The sequence below is a fragment of the Citrus clementina genome, unplaced genomic scaffold (assembly GCF_000493195.1).
Source record: "Citrus clementina cultivar Clemenules unplaced genomic scaffold, Citrus_clementina_v1.0 scaffold_5, whole genome shotgun sequence".
Lineage (NCBI taxonomy): Eukaryota > Viridiplantae > Streptophyta > Magnoliopsida > Sapindales > Rutaceae > Citrus > Citrus x clementina.
In genome coordinates this window covers 31,118,478-31,132,809 of record NW_006262201.1, presented here as the reverse complement: position 1 = coordinate 31,132,809, position 14,332 = coordinate 31,118,478, and the positions used below count along the sequence as shown (strand labels likewise).

Here is a 14,332-nt window from a genome sequence, read left to right as displayed (position 1 = left end):
AATTTTTTACAAGCTTGTAGGAAAATAATTTTAAAAACTTCTAGCATCAAATAAAACCAATACAAACTAAATAAATTTACAACTTTCAATTTCACAGGTCTCTGCATACAAAAAGGAAAACCAGGTGATAATAGAAAACAATTCTCCGAAACAATAAACAATATCCAAAATTTCAAATGCATGTCCTAAATTCTTGGGTAGGATAAATAAACCTTATTTTCGATAGAAAAAACCAACTTTAATACAAAATAAACACAAACCTATATACGGTAATTTTTAACATATTTTTTTAAAGAAAATTTTTAACAACAATATTCGGAATATAAAAATTAATCTCGACACCATGGTTGTTCTATTCAACCTTTATGTTAATTTTTATTTAACGTCAAAGTGATATTTGGAAGATAGATACAACCACAATAAAGAAAAACAAAACTTCAAAACCGCTGATTCAAGATTGTATAAATATCATATAAATCATGAAATCGTATCTAATATGAAAAACTCATAAAATACAATAGAAACTAAGCACCTAAAAATAACTGGCAAAAATTTATCAACATATAGATTTGTTCATATAAGTAAAATGCAGTCAAAATTTAAATCCTGTTTATTTCGGATGTATTTTTTTATTTGTTTACTTATTTATTATAATTTTCAAAACTTTATTAATTTATTTTGGACATAATTTATTATACCCAAACACACTGTTCAGGTAATCAAAGCACTTATAAATGTCTAGATTACTAATTACCACAGCATTTGAAATGGTAGGAATATCACTATTAAGTTTATAAACAAACTTCAAATTTATCAATCATGTAACATATGTAACTGCTAGTTCCCATGTACACATAGCCCACTGGCATCTAACCAAATATGTCTCTCCTTGAGTGTAAGTCTCTGTTCCATAAAACTATAAAGTGAGGAATACATTGACTATGTAGTTTCAAATATAAAATAACTATTTCATAATAAATGACAATACATTTCCCAAAATAGAGACAACCAAAAAACATTCAGCTACATCATTCATATGACATCCAATACCTATCCATTATACGCTCGAAAATTAAAAAAACTGAGGCCTAAAGTTAGATTACTACCTCTTAACCAAAGAAATAACAGGGTGCTTGGATACTACCCTGCAAAAATTGTACGTGCATATTACGAAAGAGAAAAAAAAAGGATCAAGTATAGACATAAGAGAAAAGAACTAAAGAAGATTCAAAACAGTATCTAAACAACACATGAAACTTTTCAAGTGTACTTTTAGCAGCAAAATTATAGCAAAACAGCACCCAAATTTTTCAAGTGTAGTTTTAACTACAAAGTAGCAGTAGAACACCCCTTGAAAAGTTCCACCTGTTGTTTTTGCCACATAATAATAACTAAACGACATCAGAAAACTTTTAGATACTTTTTTTTTCTACATAAACAGTAGTAAAATATCACTTACAAACTTCCAGGTGCTATTTGTCTACATAAACAACAGATAAACTACACTAGAAGTTTCCAGGTGCTGTTGTCCTTCATAAACTACAGTAAAACAACACCTGAAAACTTTCAAGTATAGTTTTTATTGCATAACCGTAGTTAAACAGTACCTAGAATTTCTAGGTGCTGTTTTTGCTGCATAGCAGCAATTACGCAACACACTGACATTTTATATAACACAGCAGTAAAACTAGTAGCTGGAATTTCCAAGTGCTGTTTAAGTTGCATAACAGCTACTAAGCAGCACCTGAAAATTTTGAGGTGCTGTGTTTCTGCATAAATAGCAGTAAAAACAGCACCTGCATAACAGAAATCAACCGTTGATAAAATTTTCACTTTACTTAATTCAGTATAAAAAACATATATAATTGAATCAATCTTATACAAATTTCACCAAACATCATTCGTGCATACGGAGACAACAAGGGACGAGGTGGGGCACAGGCCCCAGCTGGCTTTTAAATTTTTTTTTTATAATTATACTAAAAAATTGTATTATATTTGTTATTTATGAAAAATGTCCCAGCTGAATTGTAAAATTTGAAATTAACTTCAATAATTTTAAAATATTTCATACTGTCCCTAGTTTAAATTTCTAATTATAAATAATTTAATTAGTTATTAACATTTCCTGAAACTTGATTAAAGACACGAGAACAAGTATTAAAATAAAAAAACAATCATAACAAAATATTAGTATAATGGTTAATGGACCAGTCTTTAATCTTTTTATTTTTTATTCAAGTAAAATTAATTATTTAGTCTTCCAACACTGAACCATAAGTTGTAAGTCTACCTAATTCTAATTTTTAATTTTCTAATTAATCTTTTGTCTAGTTCTAAAATTTATAATTTTATCATGCATTTCATATTTGCTCTGTGTGTTGCAATATATGAATATTTTTTTATTATTAAAATATTTTAAGAGCAAATTAAGTTATAACCTAGTCTTGTATATTGAAAAATATATTTTTGTTTATATTGATAATGCATTATTTTCAACCCATAAAATCCCATTGAAGAGTTTTCACGGAGAGCCATTGTAATAAGTAAATTTATTATCAATGAATATTATAGTTGTAATGTTATATATTATATCTAAATTTTTAGAAATGTATTATACTTTAAATAGGATTTCAATTATATGCATACAGACGCACTCTATAAGGAGCACAATTGTACATGCGGCAAGCTCCCATTTGGAGTTTATGGGGCCCACAATACAGTTTCCCAAATGAGGACTTATCACACGAACAATCGCGCATTCGAGTCGTATTTGATTTTAAATGTGCCCCGGCTCGATCAAAATCCTGGCTACGTCCCAATGCATGAACACATTATTCCAATTCTAAACATAATCCAACTTTATCCATGAGATAGAATCCAAAACACACAATCTCTAATCAATCACACAATTATCATCACAAAAACATAAATTTTCTTAAAATTGATCTTATAATAAAGATATTTTATTGATTTGGTGAAAGGAAAAAATAAACAAAACATGCTTACTGTGGAGAGCTGCAAGCCTGCAACACCAACGTGAAGCCAGAAGGAAGCAAAGACAGTCAAGATAAGCATTGTGCCTTTCATTTGTCTGTTCTACAGATTGGCCCTGCTATAAAAGTGCCAAAAAGAGGGGAAAAGAAAGTTTCATTACAATAGAATTGTAATGGAACATGTTTATAACAATAAAACAGTCAGGTTTTATAGCATTTGTAGGCCACAACAGCCTTAATAGTTAAAAATAAAAAGCGAGTGGGTCTTATAACATGACATGCATTGGCCACAACAGCCTTAATAGTTAATTAATTCCCTCAAATATTCAAAAATAAATATGATTAATTATTAATCTAAATATTCAGATTGCATTGACCTATTGCCAAATCAATAAAATAATATGATAAATTTTTATGCAAAAAATTATTAAATTTATAAATATAATAAAAAATATTTAATAATTTATAATTATGTTTATTTACTTATATTTAAATAAGGAAATATTCTGAGTAGTAATAAGTTCCATATTTTGAGGGAAAAAAAAAATATAAGTCTTACTTTTTAAAATATATTTTCATGGTGAAGTTAAGGTGGTATTTGATAGTTCCATAATTTAAATTGATTATTTTGTTATATACTTAAACTGAGTGTAGCTGTGTGATATTTACCTTTAATAATGTTCACAATAACCAATTAAAATAAGGGATAACTGGTGGCCGGTTATAAAATTAATTAAAAACATAAAAATTATAAAATTAATTAAAAATATAAAAACAGGTAGTATGAGATACAGTGGTGTATTGCAGCCTGACCTCTAATTTCAACTGCTCAAAAGGTTAATAGTTGTAGTATAATACAAACTTAAAAGACGAAAATGAAAAAGATGAAATCAATTAATTGCAACCCGCTCAAAAGGTTACTGGTGGCAGTCCAATTTATCCAATAATTAAGTCCATCTATTACATTAAACAGCATCCAAAAAAGGATTTATTTAATACAGACAAAAAATATAGTATGGTGCAACTGTCTGCAAGAAAGGGCCCTAGGCTTTATCTTCTGATTAACAGCAAACCACGTCACCAGTTAATGGCAGTACCAAATTAACAGCAAACGCAGGTGGGTCGTCAATTAATAGCAAACAAACAAAGCTTGGTGAGGAAGATAAAGGTGACCAAATGAATTGTGATTTTTAATCTCCTCAAATTATCTCATTATCCTCCATTTCTCAATTAACTCCATAAAAAATTTCAAAATAATCTCATTCTCTTAATATATCCCATGCAATTCCCTTAGTACCTTTATTTACAATTTTTACTTTCTTTTTTCCTCTCATCATTAAAAATATCCAAAAGTACCGAGACAAGAGATGCATGATTTTGCCTGACGGTTGAGGTGGATGATAGAGCAATAGATGAAATTTCTCTAGAAATTTGTCTTTTGATAAAATTTTTAATTCATTAACGTATAAAGATTACTTGCTTATCAGGTGCAACGTGCAAAGCAAAAAATAATAAACATTATTTAAAATAATGTTTCAACTAGTTAAAGTTGCAAGTTGCCATGCTTGTGAACTGAGTTAAAAAGAGTGCAGCGTATCTTTTCATTCACGAAGAAATTGATAAACTAAAATTTTATTTAAAAAATGGGTACAAAAGAATATTTTCGTGTGTCAAATAACTTCACCTTAAATTTATGAGTAGAGCTATTGGCACCCCTCTAAGTTCCTGAAAAAACTCCTGTTCTGAGTGCACCTCTTAAATATTTTTATATATACATCAATTCTCAAAAATCACATATTCATTCCAAAATTACCCTCATCACTTTACCCTTTTTTCCTTTTTTTAGGTTTTGAATTCTCATCTTTCATATTTACATTTAGAACTTATTTATTTGTATTCATTCATTTCTCAAAACTAATCTTATTGCTTTAATCTACAATAAATCGATTTACTTTTTCTTTTCTACTCTTAAATTTTATCCCCAACTACTGGTTTTCAATCCAATCTCCTACTCTTTGTACTTAAAAAAAAAATTATATAATTCGAGCTAGTTAACTAGTACAAAAAATCAACAAAAAATTATATTTTTTTATATCTATCACAAGATCAAAGGATTGCAGAAAGGATAACAAATAAAGAGGTGAATCAGCTACTGAAGAGTAGATGTTGTTATGGAGTTTTAATTACTTAGATGTTTAGATTTTTATTTTTTGCTTTTAAAGGGTATTTATTTTTATTATCATAATGACTTGATGACACTGTTGTGGGTTTCATTTCAATTTCAATTTAAAGTATTTGCTAGTTAAAAAACAAATTGCTGAGGTTGCCGTCAGGCGGGGGGAGGGGGGAGGGGTTGTTCATTTGTTAAAGAAGACGAAGGGGGTTAATTTCAGAAATAAACCAGGGTTTCAAAATCACGCTGCATTCATCAATAAATTTTGGGGTGCAGCAAGAAATAGGGTTTTTTAAGAAAAGAAGTGGTGTGCCAATAGCACCACTCTAAATTTATTAACAGGGCTGAGAAAAAAATTAAGAGTCACACTGGTCTGACCGTATTTTGCTTTACAAAGTCTGTGGGCTTTTAATTAGGTTTTTCTAGGGTTTGGGCTTGGGCTTAATGAAGTTATATAGAGTTCAAAAATTGACTCTTTTTTTTTTTTGAATTATTTTAAGGATGAAATTTAATTTAATTTCTTCTATGGTTTGATAAAATGGTCATGAAAAGTCGAAGATTTCTTAATTTTAAAATTTGTCACACATTTCTCTTTGTATTGAGATATTATCATGTAAATCTTCAAGGATTGTCTAAAAAGTGGGTTTGTCTATCACAAAAAAGGTATGTGAGTGCGATAATTTTTTTTAAAAAAAAATCTTTGTAACCATTTTGTGAAATCAAATGACCCACTTTTTCCTTTTTTGTTTTTAAGTTTACTACTTTTTCAATAAAATTTTTATTAGAGATGCCCACGACCTGATCCAATTAATTCAAATTTATATATATAGATTCCGTTGAATATGTCATATACTTGTGTTTTGCAATATTTATCATGATTGTATATCGAATTAACAATTATTCATTTATTGGGAACACCCTTTTACTTGAGTAACGATAATAAGCATAACTTGAAAATTCACTTTGATGGAGATTTTAACCCACATGGCAACTAGCAGGAATCGATAAAGATATGGCAATAGAAAATAGACTCAGTTTAAAAACAAAAAAAAAAACAAAAATGTAGGATTGAATTTTGAATCATTTTACCGCCCAATGAGATTCTCTTTATCATCTCCATACATTTTAATAAGGGATGGATTTATTTTGAACATTCTCTCTGTATACTTATCTATTAAATTTAAAAATTTAATTTTACTTTGTACACTCATTGAAATATAAAAAAAAAAATCTTAATTTAAACCATTTAAATTAACTTACTAAAAACAACAAAAAAATTATTAAGAACAACAAAATGAAAAATAAAAAATTTAGTATATACTTACAACAAATAGAATCACGTCAAGTTGTAAATAAATTCTTTAACACAATTTTAATTATGCTGTGACTGGATGCAGCAGTTTATTAGCAGTTTATTTGGCTTTAATTTCCGTTTCCTCTCCCTCCTCCAATTTTGGTTTTTTTTTTATAATAATCAAAAGACTATATGAACATCTTGACAATATTTTAATTTAATTCAACATTTTGAAAAATCAAAACAGTCTCGCAAATCTTGTAGTTAAAATATTTCAAATTATCGATTTATTTATTGTTCAAATAAGTTTTATTCTTGGAAATAAAATTTTCAAGACTTGAAGCAAAAGAATTATAGATTCAATAACGAGTGTGTTATATGGGTGTTCAAAGTAATTATATTATTTGACTCATAATAAATTATCTTAATAGTAACTTCAAATAAATGATATTTTTATAATAAATTTTTTTATTAAAAATGAATGTTCAAAATAATTTTTAAATTATAAATAACCCTTCCCTTTAATGTAACCAATTGTTTGTTTTTTACCAAAGTTGGCTGACGGCTTTAAAAGAGACACGTACCCGACAAAGCAGGGCCGTTTATATGGGTGGGGGGGGGGGGGGGGGGGGGAAACAAAAATTTTTCTCCAAATTGAATGGGTCAATTCACAAACTTACAAGAAGCTTCTACAGGAGTGAGTGACTGAAAAAGATTTGGAAATGTGGAGCACAGGATGCGCTTGGCGTGTTCATTGTATTGGACGGTACTAAATTGTAATGGGTTGTATTATGTAAAAATGTATTAAGTAATACAGTATTATATTTAGTAGAATATTGACTACATTGTATATTTTAATATTATTAAATAATATTAGATAGTTATTATTTATTTATATTAAATAAATACTATATGAATTAAATAAATATCTTAATATAAAATTAATTGATCATTTAGATTTATTAATAAAAATATAATTATTTGGAGCGGACTTCAGCATCTTTTCTTATTTATCATATAAACATAAATTAATATATTACAGAAATATACTATTTGATTTGTATTGAATATAATAGTTAATATTAAATAAATAATTAAAATAAAAAATGGCATGTACAAACTAGACACGCAGGGGGTTGGGGGTCTCATTTACACTTTGATTGCCGCACTATTTTCAAAAATTATATAGACCAGTGCAGCCCCTCATAAACCCGCGCGGCAAACATGCCCAAAGCGGCACGCGACGTAATGGTACAAGAAATCAATAGAGGGTGTTGATATGAATTCCCCACTCAAATTTTTAAAATCCGTTATTTTGTAAAGAAACCCATTGAATGTCAAAATTACCTTTGTATAAATTCACTTACTTACAAGAAGCTTACGAATCCATAATTGAAATCCATAAACTGGCCTTTAGATGGGTGGGCTCGGGTCGGACAAATCTAAAACTTGACTCCATTTTAGATGTGAAAATTTCAATTGCCGCGTGTTTCTCCTCTCTTGGCGACATCATTTGATTTGATATAATTGCATTAATTAATCACTTATGTCGCAGTTGAGAGAGCTACCAACCTCAGAAAACAGCTTGATTTGCCTTTTAAGGACGATCTTGAGAAGCTTCGAGCTTGGTCTTCGTTTGCCAGTTGCAAATTTTCCTTGAAACCAAATAAGCCCCTTTTGGCATCTTGCCAACCTATAAGTCTACAACAATGAGTTGTCGCAATGCAGATAATGTGATATTCATAGTAAATCGCAATGTCATGATCCTCCCACTAGTTCTCTGTTACTTGTACACAAAATATGGTGCTGGGTTTTGCCTTCTTTTATCCGTCATCAACTTCATATATACAATTGTTTCTCCTGTTATTTTCCTTTGGAATTGGAAGCATGCTACTACCCAAATCGGAAAAGTTCTGGCTGAAGGTCATATCCAAGGCTTTTCGTGACTGTTAAGTTGGTTTTAGTAACGATACATGTACATGGACGGGGATTCTCCTCCAAAAAGATGAACTAAAATATGTATGACAACTAATGCTATTCACAAAATTGTGTAGTCACTTATGAATGATCCTCGTACAAATCATGATGCGACGTAGGTTGTGAGCTACTACGTTAAAACATTGCATTAAGATTACAGGTATTCCAGAGGAAAGCGAAAGTTAAACACTGAGCAAAAGCTGAGGATAAACTAAATGAAAATGTAAAGATGGAGATTATACGAAAACCATTCAACATACACAACAAAGTTTTAGATTTCTCTTATTCAAGATCATAGTCTTGAAAAGTCACACTCAAGCATATATGGACTATAATGCACTCAAAACATCATATCAAATGAATTTATTATTGTCCGATGAGATGCGGCTTCATCCTTGGAGGCCAATGATGCCTGCAAAGACCCCAAAAAAAAAGAAAAAAAGAAAAATTAATGATCACTAATTACTAGTTCAAAACATCTCAAACCACATGAAATAATGGACCTGTGTCTGCAAGCAAAACACTGCCGATGAAGGAACACTTGAGTAAATACGAATATGCAAAATTACAGCAGAGGAACCCTAATGGGAATGATTAAGTTAACAAACTTACCGCAAGCTACTCTGCCACCAGCATTTCCAGTGGTTTTGCTCAGCTCATGACCGCCTGAGGGAGATGAACATTCATAAATAAATTGTAAACAAGAGTTTAAAAAAAAAAATACATCTCTATGACTAAATTAAGTATTGCTTAGGGAGAACATGATTCATAGTACACCAAACTTTGACTTCAAATTTTAATATATCATTGTTATAGCTTACTCAACCTATACATTAGATAACATGATTGAAAGAGTTTAACACTTCATCAAGATTTCAAATCATTTCCTTCAACTTCAGTTTAATTGAATGTAAACAAAGCAGCATCCAAGTATATTCAGCTTGGGGAAAAAAAGAGTCCTGAAGTTGAAAACATTTATATTACCCTTGCCAAGATCATCGGGATCTGCGTGGACTACAACAGCCCTTCCAATAATGGAATTTGGTCCAGAAAGAGGAATCTGCAAAAGGTATATAACAGTATAGAGATGAGTTCATTGGAGTTGGGTCCGTGAACATATAAAGAGAAACATAACAAAGCCTAAATGACAAGAAGATTAAAAGAGTACCTGATTGTCAACAACTGTAAAAGTAGCAGTACCTGAATCAGATGTATAAACCATAAAAGTGTTAATGACTTTGACAAATATCGCACACCACAAACAACTAATTAGTCAACATGACAATATGCGCAACATTTACATACCATCATCACCAACATTGACATTTCCTAAGTCACCAGCATGACGATTCTCATCCTCTGGAGGTCCATGTTCTTTTCCAGCAGGGTTAAAGTGGGGTCCTGAAAGAAGAACAGCAAGTGATAAATTAATAGCAAATTTTAAGACATGAAAGAGATTTTTTCCCCCTCCAGGGCTTTCCCCCAACTTATTAGATATACATAATTGAAATACTCATAGTCAAGGGGCTATATATACCGGTAGACATGCAACCATTTGTTGTGTCTCCAAGAGCATGAACATGGAATCCATGAGGACCAGGCTTGAGACCAGAGAGGCTTCCTGATACAGTTGTTGGACCTGTAGGGGGGAAAAAAGGCCCCAAAAAAATTACTTTAGACAGGATTTAAGAGCAACTAGTATCAGAACCGACTAACTAATTACTGAATAAAATACCATCTCCTTCCTGGGAAAAGGAAACAGTTCCCTTGACACCCTCAGTTCCACCAAGAACTGCAACTGCTTTCACCATTGTGCTGTGTGATCTGAGCAGCACAAAATATCACATTGAGTGAACCATCAGAGGATAAAAATTGCAAACTTCCAACAAACATAGAAACAAGGCCAGCAGAACGAAAAACACAATAATAACTGTTGCCAAAAACAGAAGAATTAACAAGAAAAAGGAAAAAAGGAATCAGTTAAATTATAACATATAATTTCAGCCTAATCAGAAGCATAAGGCTAAGGCACAAACTTTAAACATTTTTTTTTTTTAAAAAAGACAAATTATTTTCACCGAAAAGTGTCCTTGAAAAAACATAACGAAAGACACCAAACAAGGGTGAAACCATAATAATAGTAATAAAAAGCTACAAGCACATGAAAAAATTTCCACCAAATCTTGAGTAGCAGTTAACTCCCACCAAAAAATTAAGCTATAAGTCAGAGAGTAATTTTTCACCACAAGCCCATTAATTCAGTGAGAAATTAATCTTCCCATTTTTATTATAAAACACTACACGGTTAAAAGGGGTTTCTTTTTTTTTTCTCTCTCTTATAAAAGTAAGAAAAACGTTTAAAGTCATCATCAGTTGTTAACCACTCATCTTGAGCTAAAAATCAATGAGATCTGTGAATAAAGAGGTAAACCCAGGAACAGAAACAACAAGACAATCAAATCTAACAGTCAAGTTCTGATCTTCTAGCAAAAAACATTAGAGAGGGAAAAAAAAAAAAAAAAGACACTCGGTGATCAATAACAAGTCAACACAAATACATCATCAAGAAGCCATACTGATCTTTGTTCGGATCAAAAGTAACATAAGAGAAAGGAGACGAACGGTAGTACCTCAGAACACCCCTTGGAGGGAGGAAAATGAAGAGGGCTTGTAGAGAGAAAGAGGGAGTGAGAGAGAGAGAGAGAGAGTGTGTGTGTGGGTGTGGATATTGATGGATTTATGGAGTTTGACTAACTTTATAAGAGTGTGGGTTGTGTGTGTGAACAGCAGCGAGTGAAGAACACCGCAAGCGTTGATGTAATGTTCTAGGCTTCACCTTCTTCACCTACCCCGTGTTTGCTGTTAATTGGTGACAATATTTGCTTTTTACTGTTTCGTTTGTTTGTGGGCTTTAAAATGGGTTTTTTTTTAAAGTCTGGGCTTGGGCTTAAAGAATTTTTTTTTTTTTCAAAAAAAAACATCGTTAAATAGAGTCAAAAATTGACTTTTTTTTTTTAAAAAAAAAATGAAATTTCAATTCCTTAATTTTAGAAGTCACCCGTATTTCCCTTTGCATTTAGATATAACCATGAAAATACTCAGGGTTCGTTCAACAAGTGAGTTTCCGTATATAAAAGAAAAAAAGTATATGAGTGTGATTATTTATGAAAGCGAAGAATCTTTATGATTGTTTCATCAAATTATGCAGTGTCATTTTTTATCGTTGATTTACTTAAACTTTTGTTTTAATATATTTTTATATGTATTATGTATGTGTGTGTGAGTTGGTAAGCTACAGGTGCTGTAAATTGTAGCATCTTTAAAATCACGCAAACCGTGAGAATAAGTGGTGGGATCTATATGATTTTTGAAGCAGCTTTAAGTTTAAGCAATTGTGACTTAGCAAAATCCTATATTTATATATATAGTTTATGAAAACGAAGGATCTTCCTGATTGTTTCGTCAAATTATAGGGTGTCATCTTTCACCGTTAATTTACATTAACTTTTGCTTTAATGTGATGATTTTTTTTTTGTATCAAAGAAATTTAATGTGAGTATAACCTAATGACCGGCTTTTTTTTTTCTTTTTTGAATTTACTTCATTTTCACAAATTTTTATTAGAGATGCGTTAATCCAATTAATTCAAAATTTTAATACACGGACTCCATTGACATGTTATATACTTTTGTTTCAAAATATTACATTATAATTGTATATCGAATAAAACAATTATTAATTTATTAAGACCACCCTTTTACTTGAGTAACAATGAGCACAAATTAAAAAAATTCACGTTGTGGAGAAAGCTTACCCTAACACCACAGCATGAAGAAGTAGACTCAGCTGACAAAAATTAAATTGGATTTTGAATCATTTTATCACCCAATGAGATTCCTTCCCTATTTGTCTAAATCTATTTTAATAAAATTTTGTTTTGAGTCAAATTTGAAACAATCCCAAACTAACTTGATGAAAAATTGAAAATGTTGTCTGGCATTGGAATCTTCGTGTTCCCCACGATTACATATTAAATAATTATTGTCGTAAAATCACGATCTGATTCTGATCCGCTGGTGTCGATTTAACGAACTTTTTAAAATATTCAAATTGGTCACCATGCTCATAAATTTTTGAAGTCATCGAGATATTTATACCTGCCAACAAAACGTGAAAGCAATTTATTGGCTACCCATTTGGATGGGGTATTAATTAATCGATCATACATGTGTAACCACTCACTTCTCTCTGTCTTTTCAATTTTTATTTAATTAATAAGCAGGCATAGTAGTGAGATTCAAATGCAATATCTGAGTTATGATAATAGGATTTTCTTATAATCTGATCTTCATTTGAATAAAATTTACTTAAGTTATTAATTTTTTTTTTAAATTTAAAATTGGATTTTTTTTATAATCTAATTTTCTTTCAAATAATATTAATATGTTAATAAATTTAAAAATAAAAAATAATTAAATACTAATATTAAAGATTAAGTAATATAAAATCTTTAAAAATTCAATATAACTCTTATCACGATCTTAATCCGCACATCAACTTCTCTTAAATTACGCACTATTCAGCACAGCAGGCGCACGATCTTATGCAAATTAATATTCAATTGCATACCAAAAAGGAAAGTGAAAGAAACTAAAAAAATATTTGATTCTCTTTTTGCCGGTTAGTCATAGAATATGCAATTTTTGTGGCAGCTGAAAAAGATTCAAACACTTTTGAGATCTGTCCCACATTGAAAAAAACACTTCACTAAAATTATTTTTCAAACAAAATTCATTTTAAAATATCCCCATTTTTAAAAACAATGAAGCCTTATTTTGACTATGAAAGTTCCCACAAACTCATGACTAAAAAATTCACGAGCACATAGAATGATTAACCAATAGAATGGGGTTCATTTCCAGAATCAATGGCCTATACAAGATAATAATTTTGCATAAATGTAAGTTGTTGATTCAACTCTGCTACAGAGACCATTCATAATTTCGCAAGTCAAAAGAATATGTTTGTCACTTGAACAAACAGAGAGGATAAGAGATTCCTTTCGGGTTCAAGATTGAATATCAATCAATATCAATTGTGTTATCAGAAGTCATACTCTAGTTGTGATTTAAAGTCTTCCTCGAGCCCTTTTCGAGATCTTTGCCACAGCTGGCTCTCGAGACCAAGCTTCCGGAGCTCTGCTAGGCCTCGTTCAACTGTACATCAGAGAAAAGCTCAACTATATTTTCAAATTAAAGGACAGGTTATTCATGAGGCATAAACAAAGCTCTTGTTACATGAAACTGTGGTTTCTTCTTTGAACCCTGAAAACTTCAAAACATTTAGAATTGCGAAGAAATTTTCTAAAAAATGCAGCTGACATATGTCTCATTATCGCCTACTGTATCGAGACATCTGAAGAATCATACATCTTAGCCAATAAATACATATTGTATGTGTGTGCGTGCGTATGTATTCATATGCTGAGTAATGAAACAATGCGAAAAATAAATTTCGTTTGAGAACCAGAAAGATAAGTGGCATGTTGTTGGGCATGAAGGGCAGTATGAGGAAAGACCGAAGAAGGGATGAGAGAAGGGAGAGTACCATCAACTGCATCCTGTGAGCTGGAAGACTGGCCGCTATGCACAACCCAGAATTCAAATCGATCATCAGCAATGTCTGATTCTACTCCATGGTCTTTTGCTCTTCTCCAAAAATATGTAAGCCAGGCCTTCACGTGCATATAAGCAAGCATCCAAGAAGTGATTACATTTAATGTTCATTTTTGAATGGCTCAAAAAGACAAGAGACTCAACGCAGAGCTTTCATGCCTGCAAAAGTTGTTCAATTACCTGCTTAAACCGTGTATCTTCAGACTCCTCTGGACTC

The 14,332-nt window shown here is 30.9% G+C and overlaps 2 protein-coding genes across 3 annotated transcripts in view; both read right to left on the bottom strand.

The window, feature by feature from the left end:
- Positions 1-8,647: 8,647 nt before the first annotated feature.
- On the bottom strand, positions 8,648-11,286 carry LOC18042975 (superoxide dismutase [Cu-Zn]). 2 transcript variants are annotated; one of them, XM_006433062.2, is made up of 8 exons: positions 11,071-11,286; positions 10,176-10,264; positions 9,978-10,079; positions 9,746-9,841; positions 9,609-9,640; positions 9,425-9,500; positions 9,053-9,106; positions 8,648-8,852 (listed from the first exon to the last, which is right to left on the bottom strand). In XM_006433062.2, exons 2-8 carry the CDS (start codon positions 10,249-10,251, stop codon positions 8,830-8,832), a joined length of 459 nt encoding a protein of 152 aa, XP_006433125.1. In that variant the 5' UTR covers positions 10,252-10,264; positions 11,071-11,286; the 3' UTR covers positions 8,648-8,829. The 2 variants fall into 2 exon arrangements, with proteins under 2 accessions (XP_006433125.1, XP_024039949.1); XM_024184181.1 differs by lacking the exon at positions 11,071-11,286 and adding an exon at positions 11,017-11,040.
- A 2,070-nt stretch (positions 11,287-13,356) lies between these two features.
- The window catches only part of LOC18040202 (coiled-coil domain-containing protein SCD2), a 9,652-nt gene continuing 8,676 nt past the window's right edge, over positions 13,357-14,332 (bottom strand). The window contains exons 20-22 of the mRNA XM_024183776.1: positions 14,296-14,329; positions 14,048-14,174; positions 13,357-13,656 (exon numbers count right to left, since the gene is read on the bottom strand). Coding sequence (XP_024039544.1) covers positions 13,544-13,656; positions 14,048-14,174; positions 14,296-14,329 — 274 coding nt within the window. The 3' untranslated portion in view covers positions 13,357-13,543. The remainder of the gene's footprint in view (positions 13,657-14,047; positions 14,175-14,295; positions 14,330-14,332) is intronic.